The following is a 22,585-nucleotide window of genomic DNA, read 5'->3' as shown; positions in this document are numbered from 1 at the left end:
CAATTTTTTTCTAAAATACAGAACAATGTGATACCGAAATTATGGCACGCCCGTGAGGACTGTCTTGTCATGCCTTCCATTCTCTGCTGTTGATAATATCCCACTAGAATTTAATTGAATTATTTTCTATGGACTATATACAGAGGCATTCCATTCTCTGCTACTCAACCCCCATCGGGAAGCCTACATGCAATGTAGGCTACATGATAGTGGGTTGGGGGTAATTAGCATACAATGACTCTACATAATATAATTTATAGCATATGATTCATTTAAAAGCTAGTGGGAAGTTATTCAACAGCTGGGAATGGAACTTCAAGGCCTTAATATATAATAAATAGAATATTTTTAATTAAATGCTAGTGGGAAAATACCAATAGCAGCCTTTGAGTTAATTTCAATTCTTTATTTCTTTAAGCTTTACAGCTTATCAGTATAACATATGTATAACATGAGGTGGTAGTGTATTTACAGGAGAACTTGTGCACGTACAAATAATAACATATACTATACTATATATACAGGCTGAGAAAACAAATCAAAACAAAAAAATTAACAAATATGTAATACAGTTGTCTCTTATTGACATACTTTTTGAAATGTGTTTGGCAAGATTACACAGATCTTTCACATTTTTAGTATTAAAAAGTTAAAATAACTTAAACAAAGAATGTTTCTTATAATAATAGTTTTTCATGTATAATTTACGCAAGGTTCTGTATGAAGGATAACCAAATAAAAAATGGAATTCATCTTCAACACTAGTTTGGCAATGTGGACAAAATCTATTTTCTCTATTTGCGTTATTATATCTACCAGTTTCAAAGCCAGGGCAGGCGATGTGACGGTAATGTACAAGAGGAACACGGCCCAATTCAGCATATAAATAAGCAGCATTTGTACTTTTCTTCACTCCGAGAATTTGTTAACAGAAGTCTTTATGAAGTTTCTCGATATTGCAACCTTTATTATGTCCCCATATTTCGGAACAATAATTAACAATTCCGCCAAAAAACAATCAAAATGCGAGGATAAAGTTTCTATATTAATATAACCCATAACTTCAATTGGCGTATAATTGGGGCGTCAGTGGAGTTTGCTTTTATTTATACTTACAGTGGCTTAAAATTATATAAATATAAGTAATAAGGAATCATTCTTTGAATATTTTGAGGTGATAATTCTATCACAAAGCCCTTCGGGCTTTATTGGATTTGGCACGCCCCCGACCAAAATTATCACCTCACAAAATTCCTTATTTGTTACGGTGAAAACGCAATTCTAAAGATTTATCTTTTACGGGACTACAATCAAAATCGCCATTTGAAACATTAGCTCATCATTTTAATTTAAAATGTGCCAGAAAATATTTTTCGTGGTTGAATAAAGATCGGGGGGCGAAACTAATCTGTTGTGCGAATGGAATCCCCGTCGAATTCACTGGCTACCGTTCGATGTGTGTGCACACAAAATCGTGACGTTTACACAAACGTTGTTATTATCAACCATTTCGACGGTTGAAACAAGTTCAGACGAGGATCAAAACTGTGAAAAAACTTTAAAAATGTCTCAACAAGGCGCTGCTTTACAGAGTTATAATAATGAACTTGTAAAATGTAAGTATATTTATTTTTATTTATTACGGGACATAACGTTAGGCCCTAGCACAGAATTATTCCATTCTTCATTTTGTTTCAAATGAAGTCGATGACCGTAAAGTTTATAAAAGAAAATGCATACATGTATTTATTAATTATATTTTTGACCTTTAAAATATGTCTGTAGCCTCTACGCTACGATATTGAACGGTTAAGTGTTTACGTCTTTGGAGTGGTAAAAATCGAAAGTAAAAGATAAATGATAAATATCAAAATCGAAAGTGAAAGGGTATATTATTTCTTAGAAATTAGACCATCTAGGTCAATATGGTTAGAAGATACTTTGAAATTAATTCGAAAGTGAACTAGTATATTTCTTAGTTTATACGTATTAAGGTCAACATGTCAAAATGTAATACTAACTCAGAGGACAAATAACATTATTAGGCCTATACATAAACGTAAATGTCTCTGTCAGAATTGAGGGCGAGTAGTATACAGAGAGAGAGAGAGAGAGAGAGAGAGAGAGAGAGAGAGAGAGAGATTTGTTTTGAAGTAGGCTAGGCTAGCCTATGTCTATGTGTCCACTTGACATGACAAAATGGATTCAATATTCTGCTGGTTGCTTTTGATTGACTTATAGGCCATTTTTCGCATGGAATTGTTTATTTACATGATGCATTCAGGGATTAATCTATTTTGACTTTTAGGAAACTACCGTTTAATGAAATTGTGAGAATGTTTATCACATAGAAATGATTTGATTTTTATGCCATTTCTCTTCGTATTCTGCATACTCTGGCATTGTGCATGTATTTGACATCAGAAATTTATTTCCTTTTTTCTAATTATACATGTACACCATGAATGATTCAAAATCTTTCTTTCATAAATATAGGTATTAATGATCTGTGTGGAAAGAGAGATGAACTCCATAAACAGATTCTCCAAGAAGAAGAAGAAAAACAAAAACTTCAAAATGACATTAGGATACTCACAGAGAGGTTGGCCAAAGTAAATGAAAGCTTAAGCAAAAAGATGGCTTCAAGGAATGAATTTGATAAAACAATTGCAGAAACAGAGTCAGCGTATATGAAGGTAAAATGTGGTTTTTTTGGCTAGTGGTGCAGTATGTGCTAAATATATGCAAGCTGATTTAGTTGTATTTATCCATGCAGTAATATACAACTTTTTGTATTTGAAACATTAAATTTGAATCGTCGTTATTACAAAATCATTTTGGGACATCTTAAAATCTCCAAACAACCAGAGTTAACAAAACCCTTAAGCAACTAAATATTTTCAGCCGTCTTTCATTTTTTTTTTCAGATATTGGAAAGTTCCCAGACCTTACTGAATGTTTTGAAGAGGGAATCACAGACCCTGAGAGAAAAAACAGTTCCTGGTCAAAGAGCCGTCCAATCGTAGTGTTCTTTGCTGACAGTGCTAAAAATGGGTATACATTTGTGTATGATTTTAATGACTGTATAAAGTTGATATTTTATTCACAAAAAAAAAGTCTGGAGGAAATTCCTGAGATCCTCACCTTATTTTCCTTTGTAATTTTGGGGAAAAAAAACAAAATGATTCCAGGAAAAAAAATTAATACTGTGTGGATTGAATTTATTTGTGGATTTGTCACGTTTGGTAGTATCATTGTAAAATACATGTGTTTAGTTATGTAGTATACAATGTTGACCAATGATTTGTCTCAATTTCCACACTGTGTATATAATTTGCTTGGAACATGTAAATAAATATACACCCATTATTTTTACTTCAGTGATAGATTCATTGCATTTTCTTTTTTCCACAATGTTTTTTTTAGATGTATTATTGTATGTGTACGTGCACATCAAAACAAACACAATTATCTTTTGAAGAAATGGTTTTTCCAATGCATTTGAACTTTTGTTGTTGAATCACTTGTAATTGAGAGTATTTGAGAGTAAAAATAAACATTTTGAATTTAGTTCTTTTTCAATTCTTATACACTTGTATGTATATATTTTCAATGTTTGCACATTATCATCTAGGTTTTCATTAGAATAGTAGGTTTAAAGAAAAAATGAATCTTACAAAACTTCATTTTATGCATTGCAGGAAAAAAAACATCTCCATCTTTATTAGTTTATGTTTAAATTTGGTATAATTTATTGTAATTCATGACTTCGGACAATATGTCTTACTTTTGGGAACACAAGGTAGATTCAGATTCAAAACATAAACTGGGTTGAAACAGTTTTTGTTCTCTCCTTTACCTATAAATGTGAGCAAAACTATATTATCATTACAATCAAGTGAAAATTTATTAGAAAAGTATGGCATGTCAAACGTTGCTAAATTCTATAATTTTCCTTTTGTATTGTATAAATATTCATTTGTATTGTATAATTTTCTATTTGTATTCTATAGTTTTCCATTTTTATTCTATAATTTTCCCATTTGTATTTTATACCGTAATTTTCATTTGTATTCTATGATTTTCCGTTTGTATTGTGTAAATATTTACATGTATTTGTATTGTATGAATTTCAATTTGTATTTTATAGTTTTTCATTATTTTGTATTCTATAATTTTCCATTTTTATTTTATAAATGTTCATTTGTAATGTATAATATTCTATTTGTATTTTATAATTGCACATGAACAATTTTACAATACAAATAGAAAATTATACAATACAAATAAATATTTATTGCATACAAATTGAAAATTATAGAATACAAATGAAAATTATAGAATACAAATAGAGCAACCAGTTTTGTAAGGAGTTCCAAGCACAATACAGGCAGAGACAATAGTTCGCATGCGTGTGCTGAAGGAGCCAGATGGGCGAGGAACTGCTAAAGAAAATTATACAATACAAATAAATATTTATACAAAACAAATGGAAAAGATCGAATATTGCAACGTTGGACATGCCATAGAAAAGAGAGAGATATAACTCTATAAATTTATTTTTAAAAAATTGCTGTCAGAAATAATCAAGAAAAATGCACAATTATAAAGATAGTACTTTCTGGTTTTAAAATTTTGATCAATCAACAGTTAATTTTTTAATGTTGATAAAGTCAGGTTGAAAAATATGTAGTGAATATTTTTTTGAAGTTTCTTTTAAATATAGGAAATGTTGCATTTTGATTATTGGAAAACTGAATACTAGTATATGTATGTATTATAAAAATAAAATAGATATAATTCAACGGAATAAGATTAAGAATACATGGGATAAAAATAAAATTTCTCAAAAAAATTCAAATGAATGTACTCAACTATTAGAACCTGTAAATGTTTTCAAATATAATTTCATACATATAACTTATGATATAGAGTCTAAATGATAACATTTATGCTAAATGTATACAGGGTTATTTTCACCCCGTGTTATTTTCGCCCTTTTCGGTTGCAAAGGTTTCACCCTGTCTTGAAATCGCCTAGCTGCAGGTCTGTAGCTCCCGGTCTGAAAAAAATCAGACCGGGAGATACAGACCTGCAGCTAGAAATCGTCCAGACAAAGTTGTGTTTAAAGAGAGATAATTAAGACAATCGAATACGCAGTCTTAAATTCGCCCGTTGAGAAAGAGGGCGAAAGGGGCGAAAATAAAACGGTGGCGAATATGAATGTTATCATTTATATCATTAAGTTATATGTATGAAATTATATTTGAAAACATGTACAGGTTCTAATAGTTGAGTGCATTCAGTTGAATTTTTCTCCTAAAAGATAGAACCGCAACATCTGTTCTTATAATTATTATTTCTTTGGTTACAAAATGCATACTGTTCAAATCACCCAGATTTTCTTCTTCGTCTTTATTCTCATATATACATTAGGGCTCCAAAATACGATGGGACTATAAAGTACGATGGTCGTTTATTCATTAAAACGTGACGAAAGAGCGTATAATTAAAATATGTTCCGTGTTAAGATTTACGTCTATCGCAATTTAGAAAAGTTTTGACTCCTTTGGTGCATTCATATATTGAGTGTAATAAACACAAACAAAAGGAAATTTGTTTAACAGGCGTCCGATTATGTTCGATATATAATAATTACCAATACGTATATACTCGTACACTATTCAACTTAAGTGCAGAAAAGTGGTTTTGAAAATGACCAAGTACATGAGCAAAATATTCATAAATTTTGCAGGAGCCCACAATAAAAAGATATTTATTTTATTGGTATTTCCGTCTATGGTTTAATTTTGGGGTAATTCCGGATAAATGGGCGACCTACTTGCATTGATCACAAGTACATGTACAAGTATTACGATGGTAATATTTCAATTTAAAGCCAGAATAAAATTGTCGTTTCTCAAAATTTCGTCCGTTTATCTAAAAAGTAAAAAGATAACCGAGATGATATCTTTTGTTAAAAATGTAATTCTTTTAAATATGTTTATACCGAATTGCTACTGGAGGAAGTTTTATTTGCTCAACCAGGAAATCTCAACTAACCATTGTTAGTCAACCATCTCCGATTCCTCCTCCTTCCACGCGGGGGTGAGGCCCAAATTCTGAACTTGCATGGATTTCTGGTTTTATTTTTATTTGTCTTTTCAAATATATGTGTAAGTAATTCGTATGCAGAAAAATATTATAAAAAAAAGAAACAAAAAGGAACTAAAAATAATAAATGTATTTTAAAATACTACAATCAATACAAAAAAACTATCACAGCTAGGGGCTAAGCGTTCGAATCATTGCTAGAGATATAAGATGATTTGTAAGTGGTCAACGATGAGGATGCAGAATCAGTATGTGATTTATAAATGTTTTGGTTTTCAATGGACCCAACTGTAGGGCGAGGTAAAGCAGCTGGATCCACCCCTATATCTCCTCTTGGGTCCATTGGCTCACTGCCAGTTAGTAAATCTGGAATGAAAAAGAGAACATATGAATTATCTAACGACCGATTTGTTGTATTTTTAAGACCGTAACATTCGATGTGGCTAACTTACCAATCTTAAATCAAATTTAACCTATACATAGAGAACAAAACATACCCTTTTCCATATCACAGCCAGTATAAGTCCGAGACTCCAGTATCAGCCCGAGGGCCAAAGGCCCGAGGGATGATATTGGCCCAGGGCTGATACAGGCTGTGATATGGATAAAGGGTATTACTTATCATATTTATTACATACTTTGTAATAAAATTTAAAAAAAAAAAAAAAAAAGATGAACTTGAACAAAATGATATTAAATATCATTTGAAAGTAGTCGTACATGTATCAAATTAAAATATGAGATCTTATTGTTTTACTAAACATGTACCTACGGAACCAAAATATACACAGGTTTTCAAATTAATTGCTCCTAAACAGTTGCTAGCATTTGTAGTTTTAAACTGCACTTTAAAATGTCAACTGTTACAAATGTTTTATTTTTCGTTTGTTAACATGCACAAATGCCGAAACGAAAGAAGGCAGAGGAGTTCCGCACGGGGTGTGATACAGATCCGTATCAGCCTAACCTGTATCAGCCCCGGAGTGCGATGTCATCTGTATCACATATGCAAAAAAACTGTATTTATGACTAAGAATGTAATAAATGAAAATACATATTAGATGCATGTTAAATCCCTTTAATTAGTTTTGAAATCCTGAATGCTAGCAGTATGTCCTATTTATTGTATAAAGATTACATGTGAACTTTCCTTAAATGATTTTGTTGTCTGTCTAATGCGGAAAGGAATATGCATAAAGATGTTTTAACAGGACATGATTATATACTTAGAAAAACATTCAAGCTGTAACTTGAACAATGTTTCAATTTGATCTGTGCAATCACCATTTACTATTGATTTATAGTGTCATTTCCGACATTTAAACTTATGATATAAATCTTGTTGACTAATACATGTACATATATTTTGCGCTTTTTATCACGTTAATTTCTCAAATTAACCTCTATATTTTATAACAAAAAAAAAAAACAAATCGGTCGTCTTTCTAGGACTGATAGATTGAAAGAACTTTATTTAATCTAGATTTATTGAATCTTGTCCCACCCCCACTTCCACTGTCCTCTTTTCTTTATTATAATTACATGCACTGTGTGCCGTATCCTTCAAGAAAATTCACAAAAAAATTTAAAACGTAATGCATCTTACTATGTAAATTTATCTTCTTTCGTTCATATTCTTTATTCAACTTTTCGGCTAGAAATAATTGGGTTCCGTTCTTTAAGAGAGCATCGACAAGCGATTTGTAGCAATTTGGTCCCTTCTGGACCAGAATGTCCAGGAACCTCTCGGCTCGCCGTTTACTGGTCACTTCTGATTTGATTAACTCCTCATCCTCCCTCGTCAAGAGATGTTTAGACCTCAGGTAGGCAAAATGATCTTGGGGATTCAGGTGTTTACAAAGGTAGTGCCTCTGTTCTTCTAATATCTGAAAGACGAAAGAAGAGAAAAGGGGTAAAAATTAATATTTTGACTGATACAGCGTGAGTGCACATGTATTAGTTTGTGGCTAGTTTATTGAATATCAGGCATAAGTCTTTATATAAACATTAAAAAGGGGTGAAATTGTATTTATTTTAACAAAACCCGTAATTGGTAATATTGATAATGACTTGCCCCTAGGTTAATATATTGAAATGTATTGCCCCTAGAGGTCTTATAATTTAGTTGATGGATAGAATTGTATTCGTTCACATATCTTTTCATGTCACAAAGATAGGCACCGGAAAATTAAGCAGTTGTTGATAAAAGTGCAGGTAAATGTTGGACATGTAATGTAAAACGGTAAAACGGTAAAACATGTATCATAATTAAATTGATAACACACACACACATGTACCTGTGTTTGATTCGGGAAGTTTTAACCAAAAAATGATAGAGGTTTAATACAGTAAATTCTTTTTAAAGTATATAAGTAAACATGCATGTGTGAGACGAATTTGATGCCCTAGATTTAAAGTCGTTTGTACATAATAACACGTGTCTCGATTTCTCTTGAATGATAAGAGATTAAAGGAAATCTTACTCCCTGCAAGATAGGAAGTAATATATAATACATAAAATACTTACGTTCAGCCTGACCTCGTGAAGAATCTCTTCCTCTTTTATTTTATTCCCATTCATCCTGCCACATTATTTGGCACTTTATATGTGTTATGGGAACTGAACGCTCGTCCAAAGTTATATTTGTTTACGAATACCTACTTCCTTGTTCCAAATATCGAGGACGATTTATGGTAAGATTTAAAGTCCTGTTTCAGAGCTTCAAATTCCGGATTAGGTTTGTATTCGGGGGTGGTCTCGCCCACTCGCACTTTGTCTTCATTATCATATATCTTTTAAAGTATTTTAACTGCCTAAAGGAAAATATTAACTACACTTTACTTGACACTGTGCAACAACAACACAAATATATGTATCAAGATAGTACAAATGATATGCAAATTGTATGCATTCTACTTAAACTGCATGGTGCTCTCTGTTCACTTGCACGTGCTGTGCAACTTACCAGCAGTTATTGTTTACGTTTGCCAACTTCTTAATTAGTCTATGCTGGCTACAGCGATTGTCAGGTCCAGTATCTGCCACGGATGCTCGTGGCGTATCGACTAGATACTACTTAACCTACAGATTGTCTACCGTTTTCTTTCAGAGTTTACAACATGACTACCGGAAATGTCCACGCACTTCTTGCAATCGATCATTCCTTACACTTACATGTTGGCCTTACGCTTACTTCCATGAAAACTGAGACAGTACTGCCACTGCTTACTGTCCATTACTGCATGAAGGCAATTTGTGAGAAGTGTTTGTATTATACTATCTCAGGAAAAGCCAACTAAATATGGCTTACCAACAAAAAGTGTTCTATATGAAAGAAAGTAAAAACATTTTTAAAAGTTACATCTCATAGCTTTATTGTTAACGGAACAACATTTTACAAAGGAACTCCATTGCTGATCATCCAATCAAGGTAATAAGCAATTCTGACATATACGGAAGGATAAGCTCCTGTGCAGCCCGTGATTACCCAGGATGCAATGCCAACCGCGACAAACTCGTCATTTGGAGATGCTCTGCATACCATTGGTCCACCAGAGTCTCCCTAAAATGGAATCGGTTGATAATAAATAGAGACAGATTCTAAATTCCCAAATCCATGTTAAAAGAAAAATTAGATAGGGCTTTTAGTATGCAATTGGGAAAAAACATCATGATGATCAAACTAAATACCAGTATTTAAAATTCACATGTAAATTATTCTTTCATGTAAATTATTAATCATTATACTCTCATAGCGATAGCAACACACTTTGCAACGGGTAATACCACGGATTGTTATATGCGCATTTATTATGCGCGTACGGTTCGCCATAGTTCATGTACGTCATTCCTATATATATATAAAATTTTAAAGTTGTGAAGTTTTCTTTAAAATCGAAACATTCAGTATAATCAGGCACGAAGCATCGGGGGGGGGGGGGGGGGGGGGGCGGGGGGAGGGGAGGGGGGCTGCCCCCCCCCCCCCCCACTTTTTCACTAAGCAACAAATTTTCTTAAATTTACATATAAAAAATTGAATTATTATGGAGTTGCGCCCCCCCCCCCCCAAACACTTTTTTGGAGCATGTAAAAAAATTGAATAAAAATAAGGAAATTACGAGTAAAACTGAAGTTATAGATAAACTACGTCAGCCCCCCTCCCGGATTATGATTTTTAAAAAACGATGCTACATGCCTGATTATAAAACAAATAGTGTCACCCAAACAGGCAATACTTATATATTATAAACATATTGTATGTACGTCAACATCTTTGATAAGTTCACTCTAAATGAAATTGGTTATCTCCGTCGTTGTACAAAATCAGAACAATCTCATTCAATTACCTGACATGCATTTGTGCTTGCATAGGCATCAAAGTTGCATGTGTGTTGATCAAAAATGGATGCTCCATTGATTCCGGACATTCTGGTTGCACACTCGGTGTTAGAGATGGCAGGGATCATGGCCTCCTGGAGCGTTGTAGGCAGACTGTCTATTATAACAAAGTACAAGTTAGATGATGATGTAGACCGTAGGCAGACTGTCTATTAGAACAAAGTACAAGTTAGATGATGATGATGTAGACCGTAGGCAGACTATCTATTAGAACAAAGTACAAGTTAGATGATGATGTAGACCGTAGGCAGACTGTCTAATATCTGCTTCAATCTAATAACAAAGTGTAGGTCAGACGTTGATGTAGACTGTAGACAGATTATCAATTATAACAAAGTATAGACAGACTGTCTAATAATATAATGCCAAAATGGCAAAGTACAGGTTAGACAAATATGTATCACTCATATGACAGAAACCGTTCCCTCATAAGAGAGGGTAATAACTTAGCACTGTAGTTTTATACGGGATCAATATATTGTCACACTAACATACTATTATGAAGAAAATCAATGAATAAAGTTGTCTCCATACTTTGGTTTCCTCTGATTTTGCCCCAGCCAGTAATGTAACACTCGTGGAGGTCGTGGTTGTAGTATCTGTTAGGGGGGAGATTGGCGGCCTGCACAGTGTCGGAGAAGACGAGAGAGCTCTGGGTCCTCAGGATGGCAATGTCATTGGGGAAACCCGCGGAGCTTCCGCTGTAACCGGAGTGCTGAATGAAAAAAAAACACCTTTGTATATATACTAGTACCAGTTTAAGGTATTCAGCATATCGGTAAACCTATGAGCAAACTACTTTTCAAAAGAACTTTTCTTTTTTCAACTGGTTGCAATTTGGGGTTTTTTATTTCTTTTTTGCTGGTAGCAAATTCAAAATTTAGAAAAAAAATCATCACCTCAGTAATGCTGCTGATTTTGTAAACAGTGCCACTTCCTCTGTTGGATGACCCAACTTCGATATCGAACAGGGAGGAACTGCGAACATATACAATGTCATGTAAACATTGCTTACTTATGTCTCCTTTAAAACTATTCTTAAGTGTTGTAATTTCAACATTTTCGCTGCCCAAAGGTGACAGAACCCATCTTTACTCCAAGAGATCAGTCACCAAAGAGGTAGCCGTATCAAATTTGAAACTCAAAATACTAGTATAAAAAAAGTTTGTGGTATAAGGAGCAACTGTCAAAGAGATGATACGTTTTCGGTGGGTTTTTTCTTTCTAGAAATAAGTTATATATAAAAAATGAAGACTACTTACATTCTCCCGCTGACACAGTGAGCAGCGGTCAAAAGATAGTTTGGGCTGATGATGATGGCGCCACAAGTATGTCCGCCATTGTAGCGGAGGGATGCTTGCCATGGCCACTGGGCGATGTCGGTATTACTGCCTCCTACCACACGCACCTATTGGTGAAGACAAAAAGGCAAAGAATGTTGCATTAGAAAAGTGACCCAGGGCCAAATATTGACTATGTCTATTGTAATAAGTTCACTGCTGGCATACATACTGAAATTAATGCTGTTTTTCTTAATGATGCAAAGAAAATAAGGATATTTAAGATTCCCGATTTCAAAGATCAGTCTCAACATACGCTTTTAAATAAATAAGATACTAGAGATGGGAAATTTCAAAAGGTAACTCACATTGAAGTCATAAATAGGATCTTCTTTTCCAGGCTGAACAGGTTTCAGCTCCTCAGCCAAACAAACCCCTGCACATTGATAAAATACATTCACAGTTTCTTCGGTAAAATTACAAAATTTTACATAAATGTAGAACAAAGAGGCTAGGTAGCCATGTCACTCTTCAGAGCAGCAATGTCCAATGATTCATGTAGCTGAGTAATTATAAAATTACTTTTCTCTTTCTGACCCATACGTTATACTTAATTAAGGTGATATGGGACACCACCATAATGTGACGTACTATTTAATATCGAAATAAACAATAAATAAAGTGTAATTTAATAAATAGTTTCTTTTACAAAATTGTCACCTAACAGCGTAGCGCTTTGGGTTAGGGTTCACTAGAAATCTGGAAATCCCGTTGGAGATTTAAAAGTTTTAACTTTTCCTAAAAAATTGAAATGCATGTTTTGGTAAAACATTGTAAAATTTGAAAATTCTAAATTAATATTGACAGATGTTCCATACCATCTTAAACTTTAAAAATCATCAGACAAGCTTGCGTTTTGATATGAGATGATTTTATTTTTTTTCTTAAGCTCCATTTCTTCAAAACACCGTAACCCTTCGCTACGAAACCCCATTACACCCTAATGTAGCCCCTCTTTTCCTCTCCGACAACTTATGAATAAAAAATACAGTACATGAATATATACGTAACATTTTTGTTTTCATTTGGATCCCAACACCACCCGCCAATTCTTATGGATCCTCTCAGACCACTAGGGACATGATATATTTGAATTTTAAGCATCGAATTATTGCGTGTATACCTCGCTACCTCATTTATAAAATACGTACAAGTGTTTTCACAATCTTTCAAATATTTAAAATATTTCTCCCTGTTATGATTATTTTCTTTGTGTCTTTCCTTGTATATTGGGCTAGTCATAAACTAAAGGCCTTTATCCAGCAAATTATAAAGCTGTATGCCAAGTTTGGTTGTAATTGACTCAGTGGTTCGGAAACAGAGGTTTGTTAAGGTCAAGATCTAGTAAATGAAAGATGCTTACAGGTTTATGAAAATCAAGATATGAATTCGTTTAATAATGCTTCATAACAATATCTTTGTTTCATAAGGTGTACCGGGGTTTAAATTTTTGGTAAATACAATGAAAAATCATGTTTTAAACTGTCATTTTCAATTAAATATGAAGGATAAAAGTAACAAATCTCGGAGTTTTTGACCATTTTTGACTAATGAAATATATCTACAATGCCTACAGTCTCTCCAAAAACGGCATTAAACAAACCCTTGTCCTTGCGCCTTTCATTGACTAGATCTCGACCTTAACATTGTTTAAAGTTAACAGACAAACCAACAACAGACAACATATGATCAACAAAGCTCACTTAACACTGATTTGATTGAATTGCAGAAACCTTTATAGCTTGATGAAACACCAAACAAAATTATTCATGTATTGCGCGTAGTGTAACAAAATTTATGCGCAAAGTGTTAGAATACATGTGCATAACTGTATGAATATCAAATATTAACATTTATGTTTTATCGAAGATGACATGCAATAAAACTCAAATTTGAAATACTATACCAAACACAAAGGACAGCAACAACAAGCCGTTCATGGTGAATTAACTGTAACTGTGTTGGGCAAAGTTCGTTTTCTTTTATATAAAGTAATCAAAATCAAGCATGTGTCTTTTCACATTGTTAACTAAAATGTGGTCAAGACCATGCGTCTATAAAACTATATAAACATCTAAATTTATCAAGACGTGAATTTTAGGAGTTCTGAAGTGTCCTTGGATTAAATTCGATGTGCCAGATGTATTTTACTATACCCATGAAATATGAAAATTAACTCATGTTCAAGTTCACATAATTACAGTTAACTCAATTTCCGTGTCGGTTGGTATTTTATCCCCTTTAAAATGAACTTTAACCAACTTATAAATAGGCTTATAATAAGGTGTACTATGGAAATTACATGTTAAAAATGTATTGCAACACTGTTTACCATTGCCTGGTAATCAAGGATGCAGATATTACGAAATGGACAACAATTAATTTAATTACTAGAAAATTACAGTCGAAGAATATTTTAAAGTAACGAATTTTAAAGTTTCAAAAATTGTCAACATTGATCAGAGTTTTAATTTTTTTTTAAAAACCAAGAAATATATATCATACAGAATGAGATTTCTTTTCAACTGATAATCAAGGTGCCGTCAAAACTTCAGTCCCGGTGAGAGTTAAGTACCGATGAAAAAACTACTTGAACATCTTTATACGATCAGCGTTTTGGTTTGGTCAACTGGAGTCAAAGACAACATTTACTCAAATCATTTTTTGAATTAACAGATTAACTTGGGAACACAAGCACCTGACGTTAAAAAACATTTCCAGTACATGTATATAATTTACTGTACAATAATTACAGCACATATTAAAATTATCTACCCGTAAAAAAATGTTTTAATGTTAGGTGCCTGTGGTTGGAAGAAAGATACTTTATTTGAAACTTAAAACCTTACAATTCAAGACTCAAATAATGGCCTTTGGGTAAGTAACGCCTGAGAAAGTATGAAGTTCAAGGTAAAATGTCATATCTCCAGACCATATACAAAAAACTAATATATATGCATGGTTTATACGAAACACACACTTATTACCTTTTGCAATCCTTGGTACAAGAGTTTGTATTCTAGAAGGTAAGGCAAAGAGGTCAAATGTCAAGGTCTTTAAAAACTACATATCCTTTGATTAGTCTGACCAACAGGCTGACTAATTAAGTTGAGATGAAACTTCAAATGCGCTTGCGTAAATTGGATTTATGGGAAGGATTTAGATAATCATTGTTTTTGGATTCGAATAAGTTATGAAACTGGTCAGTTTCAAAGTCAAACTGCACATTGTCACATCGTCAGTCACGCCCCTGTATTAGAACACTGTCCAGAGGGTATCGTCTGCAGAAACGGCCCGTAACGGTATATCTCCCAGACTCTTTTAATGAGATTGGAGAGAATATATAAACTGGCTGTGGTTTGCGACCATGGAATTCAGAGAGCAATCTTTGTAAAGTTACAATTTAAGACAGCATGCATAGTTGCTCTAAATTACTTTATAAAGAGTACACCTCTACACGATTGTCTCATCACATATACTCATGATATACAATCTATAATTGTACACCGAGACCCACCTGCTACTCCAGGAAGGGCTATACACAGTTTAGAGCTGGAGGACATCCGAAAAACACATCTTGATGAGTAGCAATTAATAACAACCAAATTATGCAACCAGGGCTAAAATTCATTCAGGACGTATTTAGATGGAATATTAAACAAGCGAGTTATTTCTTTCACAAAAACATCCAAATAACAATTTTAAAGATTTTTTTCCACAGCATGTATATTTTTTTGTATGTTGATGCATGCGTTTATGTTATAACAAATGACATGAGAACTTGCATTGATATTCAACAATGTGAACACTTTTATTGGCTACTGATCAGAAAGATTAAAAATAAAGTCAACAACAATCAGAAAGTTTTCAAAATGATGTCATGGACTTATGACAATGGCTTGAAAAGTAGGACAAAAATTTTGACAAAATCCAGAACTGACAAACGACCAGTAAAAAACTAAAAATAGAGTTAAAAAGATTCTGTGCCAAATAAAAACACATCTAGCAAACATGGTCTTTAATACAAACATTTATTTTCATTTATAAAAGTTAAATTTTCAGAATATCTTGAAATTCATAGATATTTTCCATGCCCTATATATATATAAAAAAAATTTGGAAAAATAGTTTCACTTTTTGCCAAACAAATTTTTACCTTATCATATGAAAACATAAGCACTCAATGTAAGCATATGTATAAATGAAAGATTGCCAGTGTGCATTATAAGTAGCAGTCAGTCTGTCCTGATTACTGTTCTATGTTTATCATAAACAGTGCAACTGAATACAACATGCAAAAGCCATAGTCTGATGAATGAAAGCAAAAGAATCGGCTAAGCTTATTTAACTGTGGTTTTGTGTTTTGGTTTGGTTTTGTTCCTTTATTCTTAAATCAAAACACCCAGGTGCTAAAAGTATGTCATTTTTTTCACTATATATTTCCTTGAAAATGTTGAATTGTTTAAAAGTAACCCCTGGACTGATTTTATAAAGAACTGGATTGATAAATTTAGAATTTCTTTAACTTTTTTGGCATCAAACTTAAATATTTTAACAACCTTCTTTTCCTGAGATTTGATATTAACAATCCAAATTAAGATTTTTCGGCTCAAAAGATACATACCGGAGCTTTTAAAAAACATCTTAAGTGTTGAGTTTAAAATATCACATCTTACAAAAATTTTCAAAAATAAGTCTTGTTTTCAATTAAATATATATGAAAAAAAGAAAATATTGACATACTTTTGAGTGTACTTGTCCCTTATTTTACTATGGTAAGTTTCTACATACAATGACCTAAAACACATACTGTAATATTTCTACTCTGTATATCTTAATGCTGTCCCTCCCTACAAATTGTCTTATAAACTCGGTCAATGAATACCTAGATAAAGATATGCATTACTGTACCTTTCCATACAGCTTGATTAGGATTCCAACTGGCATCTGGGTGCCTGTCTGCAGTGCAGTAGAACTGATTTGTCTCAACATCTACAGTAAAACACGCTTATAGCAAACTGCCAAGGACAGGCAATTTGACTTCGCTATAAACAAAATTTGTTATATACATTAGCTTAGCAATATGTTTAAAACACACAGAGAATGAATATCACTTCACTTTAAGCATAAATTCATTATAAGCGTGTTCGCTATAAGCATGTTTTACTGTATCAGGGCATAATTTTTGAAAATCAGAGGAACGGACAACCTGGATATTCAAATCATTGTCATATCATAACTAATTTAAAAATACATAACAAAGGTACCAAAACAGATAAAGCCTAAACAATGGAGTAACAAAAAAAAGATGTCACAAAATACATAGAGATAATAGTCTAAATTCTAAAACTGATCATTAACGAAAGTACATGCATATCCAACATCCATTGCCCTACAATCCTACATGAATTCATGTAGAGACTATTTCATATTATAGACTTGAAAAAGAAGTTATAAGCATATTTCAAACACATGCCACTCTTGTTTTAAATTATGAAAATCAACACTAATATACTGTGTTCACATTTCAAACAAATATTATCACACAAACCTAACCTTAATAGTTTCATGTGCAGTGTAAAACAAATGAATACAATCATTTGATTGTTAATCCACTCATTTTTTAGGCTTATGCAGTATTAAAAGTAAAACATCCCATATTCCCTCTCATGTAAAAGTTAAAGGTATAAAATTAACCATCCCTCCACAATTTCAACACTAATTGCTCCTTTATAGCTTGTAATTCGAATATAAAAAGACATTTTATTTAAATTGAAGTGATTTAAATCAAATCTAATAAGTATTGACATCATGTAGATTGTCTTCTTCAAATTAATACAAAATTTATGATTAAAAATTAAAGAACAGTGTTTGATATGCCTAAATAGTACTTTGTATGCCTATATTGACATGATTAAGTTTATTTTTCTTCATTTTGTGTAGATATTCAAAATATTAACGACAACTTTTTCGTAAATATGTGCACTTTGATACCGAAGCAATAGTTAAACTATATAAAAATTAAGTGGTAACCCTCCCCCCCCCCCCCCCATCCCTTCCAAAAATAAAACAATAACAAAAAAAATCTAAATGTCAAAAAAACAGAAAAGCTTAATAGGAAGATTTCCTTTCTTAAATAAAAGGAAAGATACATGAGATATTTACTAAATGCTCAGATTGACATCTTTTTCAAATGATCTATATGTGGAGATACATGCATACATTATAACAATTAATATCACTCCATAATACATGTCATCTATTAAGTAGATATTGCTAGGATTCTTAGAATTAAAAAGAAAATGACCCTGCATTTTTAAAAAGACACATGTACATCATGCCAAAATCCAGTAACAGCACAAAAGAACAAAAAAAAAACAAACAAACAAACAAATAAAAGCTATTGTATTTTACAGATTAAGGATTCTGACTAAATCTATATACCAGATTAGCTATTTCTGTTTTCCATAAATCATCACAACAATGTTCTACAATTCAAGTTTCTAGGAAACTAATAAAGAAATCATCACCCTAAGCTTGCTACCCATACAGTGGCCAGCTTCAATCAGACAAACAGATCTTCGGGGGATTTTGGGATTGACTCTGGATCTAAGTATAAAAATATGTGTGCTTAAAATGTGCTTATTTTCTTGATATAAAAAAACTCGTAAGAAACAAACATTGAAAATCACAAATATCATATACAATGTAGCACATGCACATAGAATTCAAACACTTTAAAATACATGTACATATAAAGTTGTTTTAAAAACTAATCACATAATATCCATGGCAACGTCTATCTTTTAAAAATATATTGCAATCTCAGAATTTACTGTGCTTCAATGTCACTAGCTCTGTGTAAGTTTTTATTGTCAGCAGCTAGATCAGTTTCTGCCTTCAACGAGCTTTGAGAATTGGTTGCCATGGAAACAATGTTCGTTGTGTCCTGGACACTATTTTCCGAATCAGATTGAGGTTTCCCATCTGAGCTCTGACCCTCTAGGGTAACTTCTGGATTTCCAGTACTAGCACCCAATGTGACATTGTCTGTCTGACTGTCCATATTTAACAAAGCATCCTCATCGATCTCCTCTTCCTCGGCCACTTTCGAGATTTCCTGATCCATCCTTACAGTTCCACTCTGCTGTTCAAGTGCTGAATCTACACTGACTAGAGTAGGTTCTGACGATGTTGAACCAAGACTTTCTTTCTCAGACTTCAAAAGAGAAGAAAGGTATCACTCAAAATCAACAATATAGAAGTACCTGATTTAACTTACAATTAGCCTTTATATATACTTATACCATATATGCATATACTAGTAACTAACATTTTAACTTTCGTGTAGGTGTTTTGAAAGTTTTATGTACCGGTACACTTAAAATCATAGATTTTTATTCATTGTGTATTAAGATAATTCACAGTAAGTGAATATGTTGGAATCATTTTGAATCACTGTTTTATTATCCATTTCATAAAAAATTACTAACATCAAAGCTTGTGTGAAAAATTACTTTTCATAATGAAGTCATTTCGGATTGTCATTAAAGACGTATGGAGAACATAGTGAATTGCCATTGCTGATAATTATCACCAAAGTAATCAACTTGCATGTCATGATTACTATTCTTCTCAATTAGCTGTTGAGAGAAATTGAACATCCTTTCATAAAATTCTACACACAATCCTTTCTGTGTGATTGTAACCTGGTTTATATAAAAGCCTTTATTTGCTTTTCTAGAAAATACTGATAGATTCTGAAATTCTTTACATACCTGGCCTCCTTTTAATTTAATGTTTTCCACTTTCAGTTCTGAATTTTCTTTCTGTAGCCTTTGTAGTTCTTTTTGTAAACTTTCAATCAAAAGATCTTTTGAATCCTGCACAGAGAGTTTTATGTGTATATTGATAAATAAAGTATACATAATAGATACACAGGTCAGAGCATCATGTTTAGTCATCCATCAGATTCAGATAATGTTTGGACTTTCTGAAGTAGTCTATCACCAACACTAGCACTGAACAATTTATTCTGATGTCATTAATAACCACCTAAAATTTATCCAATTTCATATACAGGTAAATGTGTGATATATAAACATAATTGAAAAGCTGGCCTAGGAAACTGTTTGGTGTTGAGGCTTTTTGATTGTTTACAGTTGGTTACAAAAAAAAATCAAATAGTGAACCCTGCATGGATGACTTAAAATTGTATACCTCATATGACAAAAAGAAAGGAAATTGTATATAAAATATTACTTGTACAAATTAACTGATAACATGATAAATATGTATGAAGACAGAAGATTGTTCTACATTCATTCTACTAAATATCATATTTTTTCCCTTGAGGTCACATGTATAAATCTTGTTTTTCTTATAGATGTAAATTATAAAAAAAAATTCTAAAAAAGAAATACAAGACAAATTTATTATTAAGGATGCTGGATGGTCAACAAATTAACCATAAGATCTGCCTTCAAATTTTCAAGTTTCAAATATGATATTTTTGGCCATATTAAAGCTATTATTTACTTAAGAAAAAGCCCAAAAATTTTAGCTTTAAAATTGAACATATTTCTATATCTTTATACAGAGCTCTTCTTTAAAAGGAGGCTAATATAGCATTTAAATGGCCATGACCATTCAGCCCTCTTAAATATGAATACATAATTGACTTGCATTGCAAATACTTTAACATCTATATTTTGGGGGTTTTGTATAAATAAATGTATTGGTATTGAAAATCATAAATAAAATGCTCTTTCAATTGAAAAGATAATAAAATTAGTATTAGACTACAAACCTTTTTATTGCTTGTATGGTTCTTTGGGTCAGTAAGTGCTATATAATTGGGGCGTATTATTCTATCATATGGTTTTTCTCTATGCAGGACTCGGGTTTCTGTTGGAATGACAAGTTTTGATCCCTGGGTGCTTGGACATGATTCTGCAACAGACACCATAGTAGTTTCACTACTCTGTGGGGTATTGCTAGGACTTTCTGTAGTCAACTCAGAACAAGGAGGAGAACTGGTTGATGTTTCATGGACAGATCCACTATTCTCTGGGGTCAGGGTAGGTTTAGGGGAGGCACTTGCTTCCTGGGGACTCTGGCTAGATTCAGATGGTTGTCTTACCTCTGTCGATGATGAAGTGGTTAACTGAGAATAATTGGAACTTGTGACTATTGTATGAGTCTGTATAGGAGAACTGCTAACTGTTGAAGTAAACATATTTTGGCCATTTTGAAGGACATAAGCCGGCCTCTGGATTTGAATATTGTTTCCCATTAGATTTCTCACCATTGCTCCATTACCAGCCTGCTGAGGTGAATTCAAATTCACCCTAGCATTCAGTAACTGCGCTTGTCCTTGATGATTCATATTAACTCTTTGTCCAAGAAGAGCATTGACTTTCATACTATTCTGTCCTTGCAAATTCAAGTTATATCTTGAACTAAGCATTCCACTGACAGGTACTTCAGTGAGTCCATTATGTACAAATCCCTGAGCCTGTTGTTGCAACAGATTTGTCCCAGGCTGTCTCAGAAGCAATGGCTGACCCTGCCTTAACAAGACCTGGCCATGTTGAGCAATGTTCGGGTGCTGAAGCATCATCGGGTTTCCAGACAAGACTGCCTGACTTGGTTGCATTGTCTGCATGAGATTGAGAGGAATATGAGAGAGACCTGCATGACCTCCGACTATTGGTTGTCTTATGTAGGCATAATTTCTTCCCGCACCAGCCATTTGGTGGGCTGCCATCGCATTTGGGTGAAAATTCATTTCAATATTGTTACGTTGTCAATGTATAAAACCAGGAGTTCTTAATCCTCATGTGACATCAAGCATGGCTATCTGAAGAAAAAAGAAATTGAATTAATTTAACACTACAACTTAAATTTAAACGAATCGTTGATACATTACAAGTTTCCTTTACAACACATCATTTATTGATCCATCCATTGTACTTGGCATTTATTTATTTTACTAACCATAAATATTCAGAAATTTATACCCTGGAGTTCAATAAAACATACAGATATTATCACTTTGTTAACTTTGTAAATGGCAAAACAAGCTGCCTATTTATGCATACCCTGAGTCAGTTAGTGCACTTGCATTGTTATCACGGATGCGCGTGCATACATGCATCCTGTGCCTTTTTTAAAATAACAGAACAACACAATCCATAATATTTGATATCGAGTCTTTGTTATACTATATACTCAAGAATCTCAAATGATCAATTTCGGGGATTATCTTACCTTTTGTTCACTTCAAATTGTTTGTTTTGCGTTTCAACGAGTGAAAGTGAGAATTTTGCTTCCGGAAATGTGCTGCGAAAACTAAATTTAAACCTGTAAAGTTAGTTATGATTATTCCGGATTCATTCAAAGTACGAATCATGACACTATTGTCTGATGTCACATTGTACCTAAAATTTGATCAATATTTATCATTTCAATTTCTTTAAGAATAAATTTACATTTTTCAATTTTTTAAATATTTTTTTGGTTGAATCAGAGACATAAATAAATTTATGTCTCTGTTATTTATGTCTCTGCTTGAATTGTCTTTTATTGCCTCGGCGAACCCATCGAAGTAACATTTAAATCTTGTTCGCTTGTTTTTATTAATTCGATACATTCTGACGTGTAATATGCATTTATAGTGTGTACAATCACGTGTATCTTAAGAAATGGTGAAATATTGCAACAAATTGCA

The 22,585-nt window shown here is 32.8% G+C and overlaps 3 protein-coding genes across 3 annotated transcripts; all 3 read right to left on the bottom strand.

Annotated features, from left to right (window-relative positions):
- Nucleotides 1–6,229: 6,229 nt before the first annotated feature.
- Nucleotides 6,230–8,819, bottom strand: LOC105331345 (B-cell lymphoma/leukemia 10). The gene is made up of 3 exons (XM_011433490.4): nt 8,642–8,819; nt 7,721–8,000; nt 6,230–6,480 (listed from the first exon to the last, which is right to left on the bottom strand). The coding sequence occupies exons 1-3, from the start codon at nt 8,693–8,695 to the stop codon at nt 6,293–6,295; spliced, it is 522 nt and encodes a 173-aa protein (XP_011431792.3). The 5' UTR covers nt 8,696–8,819; the 3' UTR covers nt 6,230–6,292.
- Nucleotides 8,820–9,462: 643 nt separating this feature from the next.
- LOC105331346 (fibrinolytic enzyme, isozyme C) lies at nt 9,463–13,842 on the bottom strand. Its single transcript, XM_034448249.2, has 7 exons — nt 13,760–13,842; nt 12,162–12,229; nt 11,776–11,921; nt 11,413–11,491; nt 11,048–11,228; nt 10,462–10,610; nt 9,463–9,677 (listed from the first exon to the last, which is right to left on the bottom strand). Exons 1-7 carry the CDS (start codon nt 13,791–13,793, stop codon nt 9,510–9,512), a joined length of 825 nt encoding a protein of 274 aa, XP_034304140.1. The 5' UTR covers nt 13,794–13,842; the 3' UTR covers nt 9,463–9,509.
- A 1,797-nt stretch (nt 13,843–15,639) lies between these two features.
- Nucleotides 15,640–22,222, bottom strand: LOC105331347 (uncharacterized). The gene is made up of 4 exons (XM_011433492.4): nt 22,126–22,222; nt 20,663–21,715; nt 19,632–19,736; nt 15,640–19,072 (listed from the first exon to the last, which is right to left on the bottom strand). Exons 2-4 carry the CDS (start codon nt 21,641–21,643, stop codon nt 18,686–18,688), a joined length of 1,473 nt encoding a protein of 490 aa, XP_011431794.3. The 5' UTR covers nt 21,644–21,715; nt 22,126–22,222; the 3' UTR covers nt 15,640–18,685.
- Between the last annotated feature and the right edge of the window lie 363 nt (nt 22,223–22,585).

Source organism: Magallana gigas, chromosome 2 (assembly GCF_963853765.1).
Source record: "Magallana gigas chromosome 2, xbMagGiga1.1, whole genome shotgun sequence".
Lineage (NCBI taxonomy): Eukaryota > Metazoa > Mollusca > Bivalvia > Ostreida > Ostreidae > Magallana > Magallana gigas.
This window is presented reverse-complemented; position numbering and strand designations above follow the sequence as displayed.

Coding starts and splice junctions, on each gene's coding strand:
- LOC105331345 (XM_011433490.4), bottom strand. CDS start 8,695: ATGAATGGGAATAAAATAAAAGAGGAAGAGATTCTTCACGAGGTCAGG. Junction 8,001..8,641: donor TTCACGAGGTCAGGCTGAAC/GTAAGTATTTTA, acceptor TTCGTCTTTCAG/ATATTAGAAGAACAGAGGCA. Junction 6,481..7,720: donor AAAGAAGATAAATTTACATA/GTAAGATGCATT, acceptor TTTTCATTCCAG/ATTTACTAACTGGCAGTGAG.
- LOC105331346 (XM_034448249.2), bottom strand. CDS start 13,793: ATGAACGGCTTGTTGTTGCTGTCCTTTGTGTTTG. Junction 11,229..11,412: donor AAATCAGCAGCATTACTGAG/GTGATGATTTTT, acceptor TTTTTCATTCAG/CACTCCGGTTACAGCGGAAG. Junction 9,678..10,461: donor CAAGCACAAATGCATGTCAG/GTAATTGAATGA, acceptor ATTCCATTTTAG/GGAGACTCTGGTGGACCAAT.
- LOC105331347 (XM_011433492.4), bottom strand. CDS start 21,643: ATGAATTTTCACCCAAATGCGATGGCAGCCCACCAAATGGCTGGTGCG. Junction 19,737..20,662: donor ACCATACAAGCAATAAAAAG/GTTTGTAGTCTA, acceptor CTCTCTGTGCAG/GATTCAAAAGATCTTTTGAT. Junction 19,073..19,631: donor TTAAATTAAAAGGAGGCCAG/GTATGTAAAGAA, acceptor TCTCTTTTGAAG/TCTGAGAAAGAAAGTCTTGG.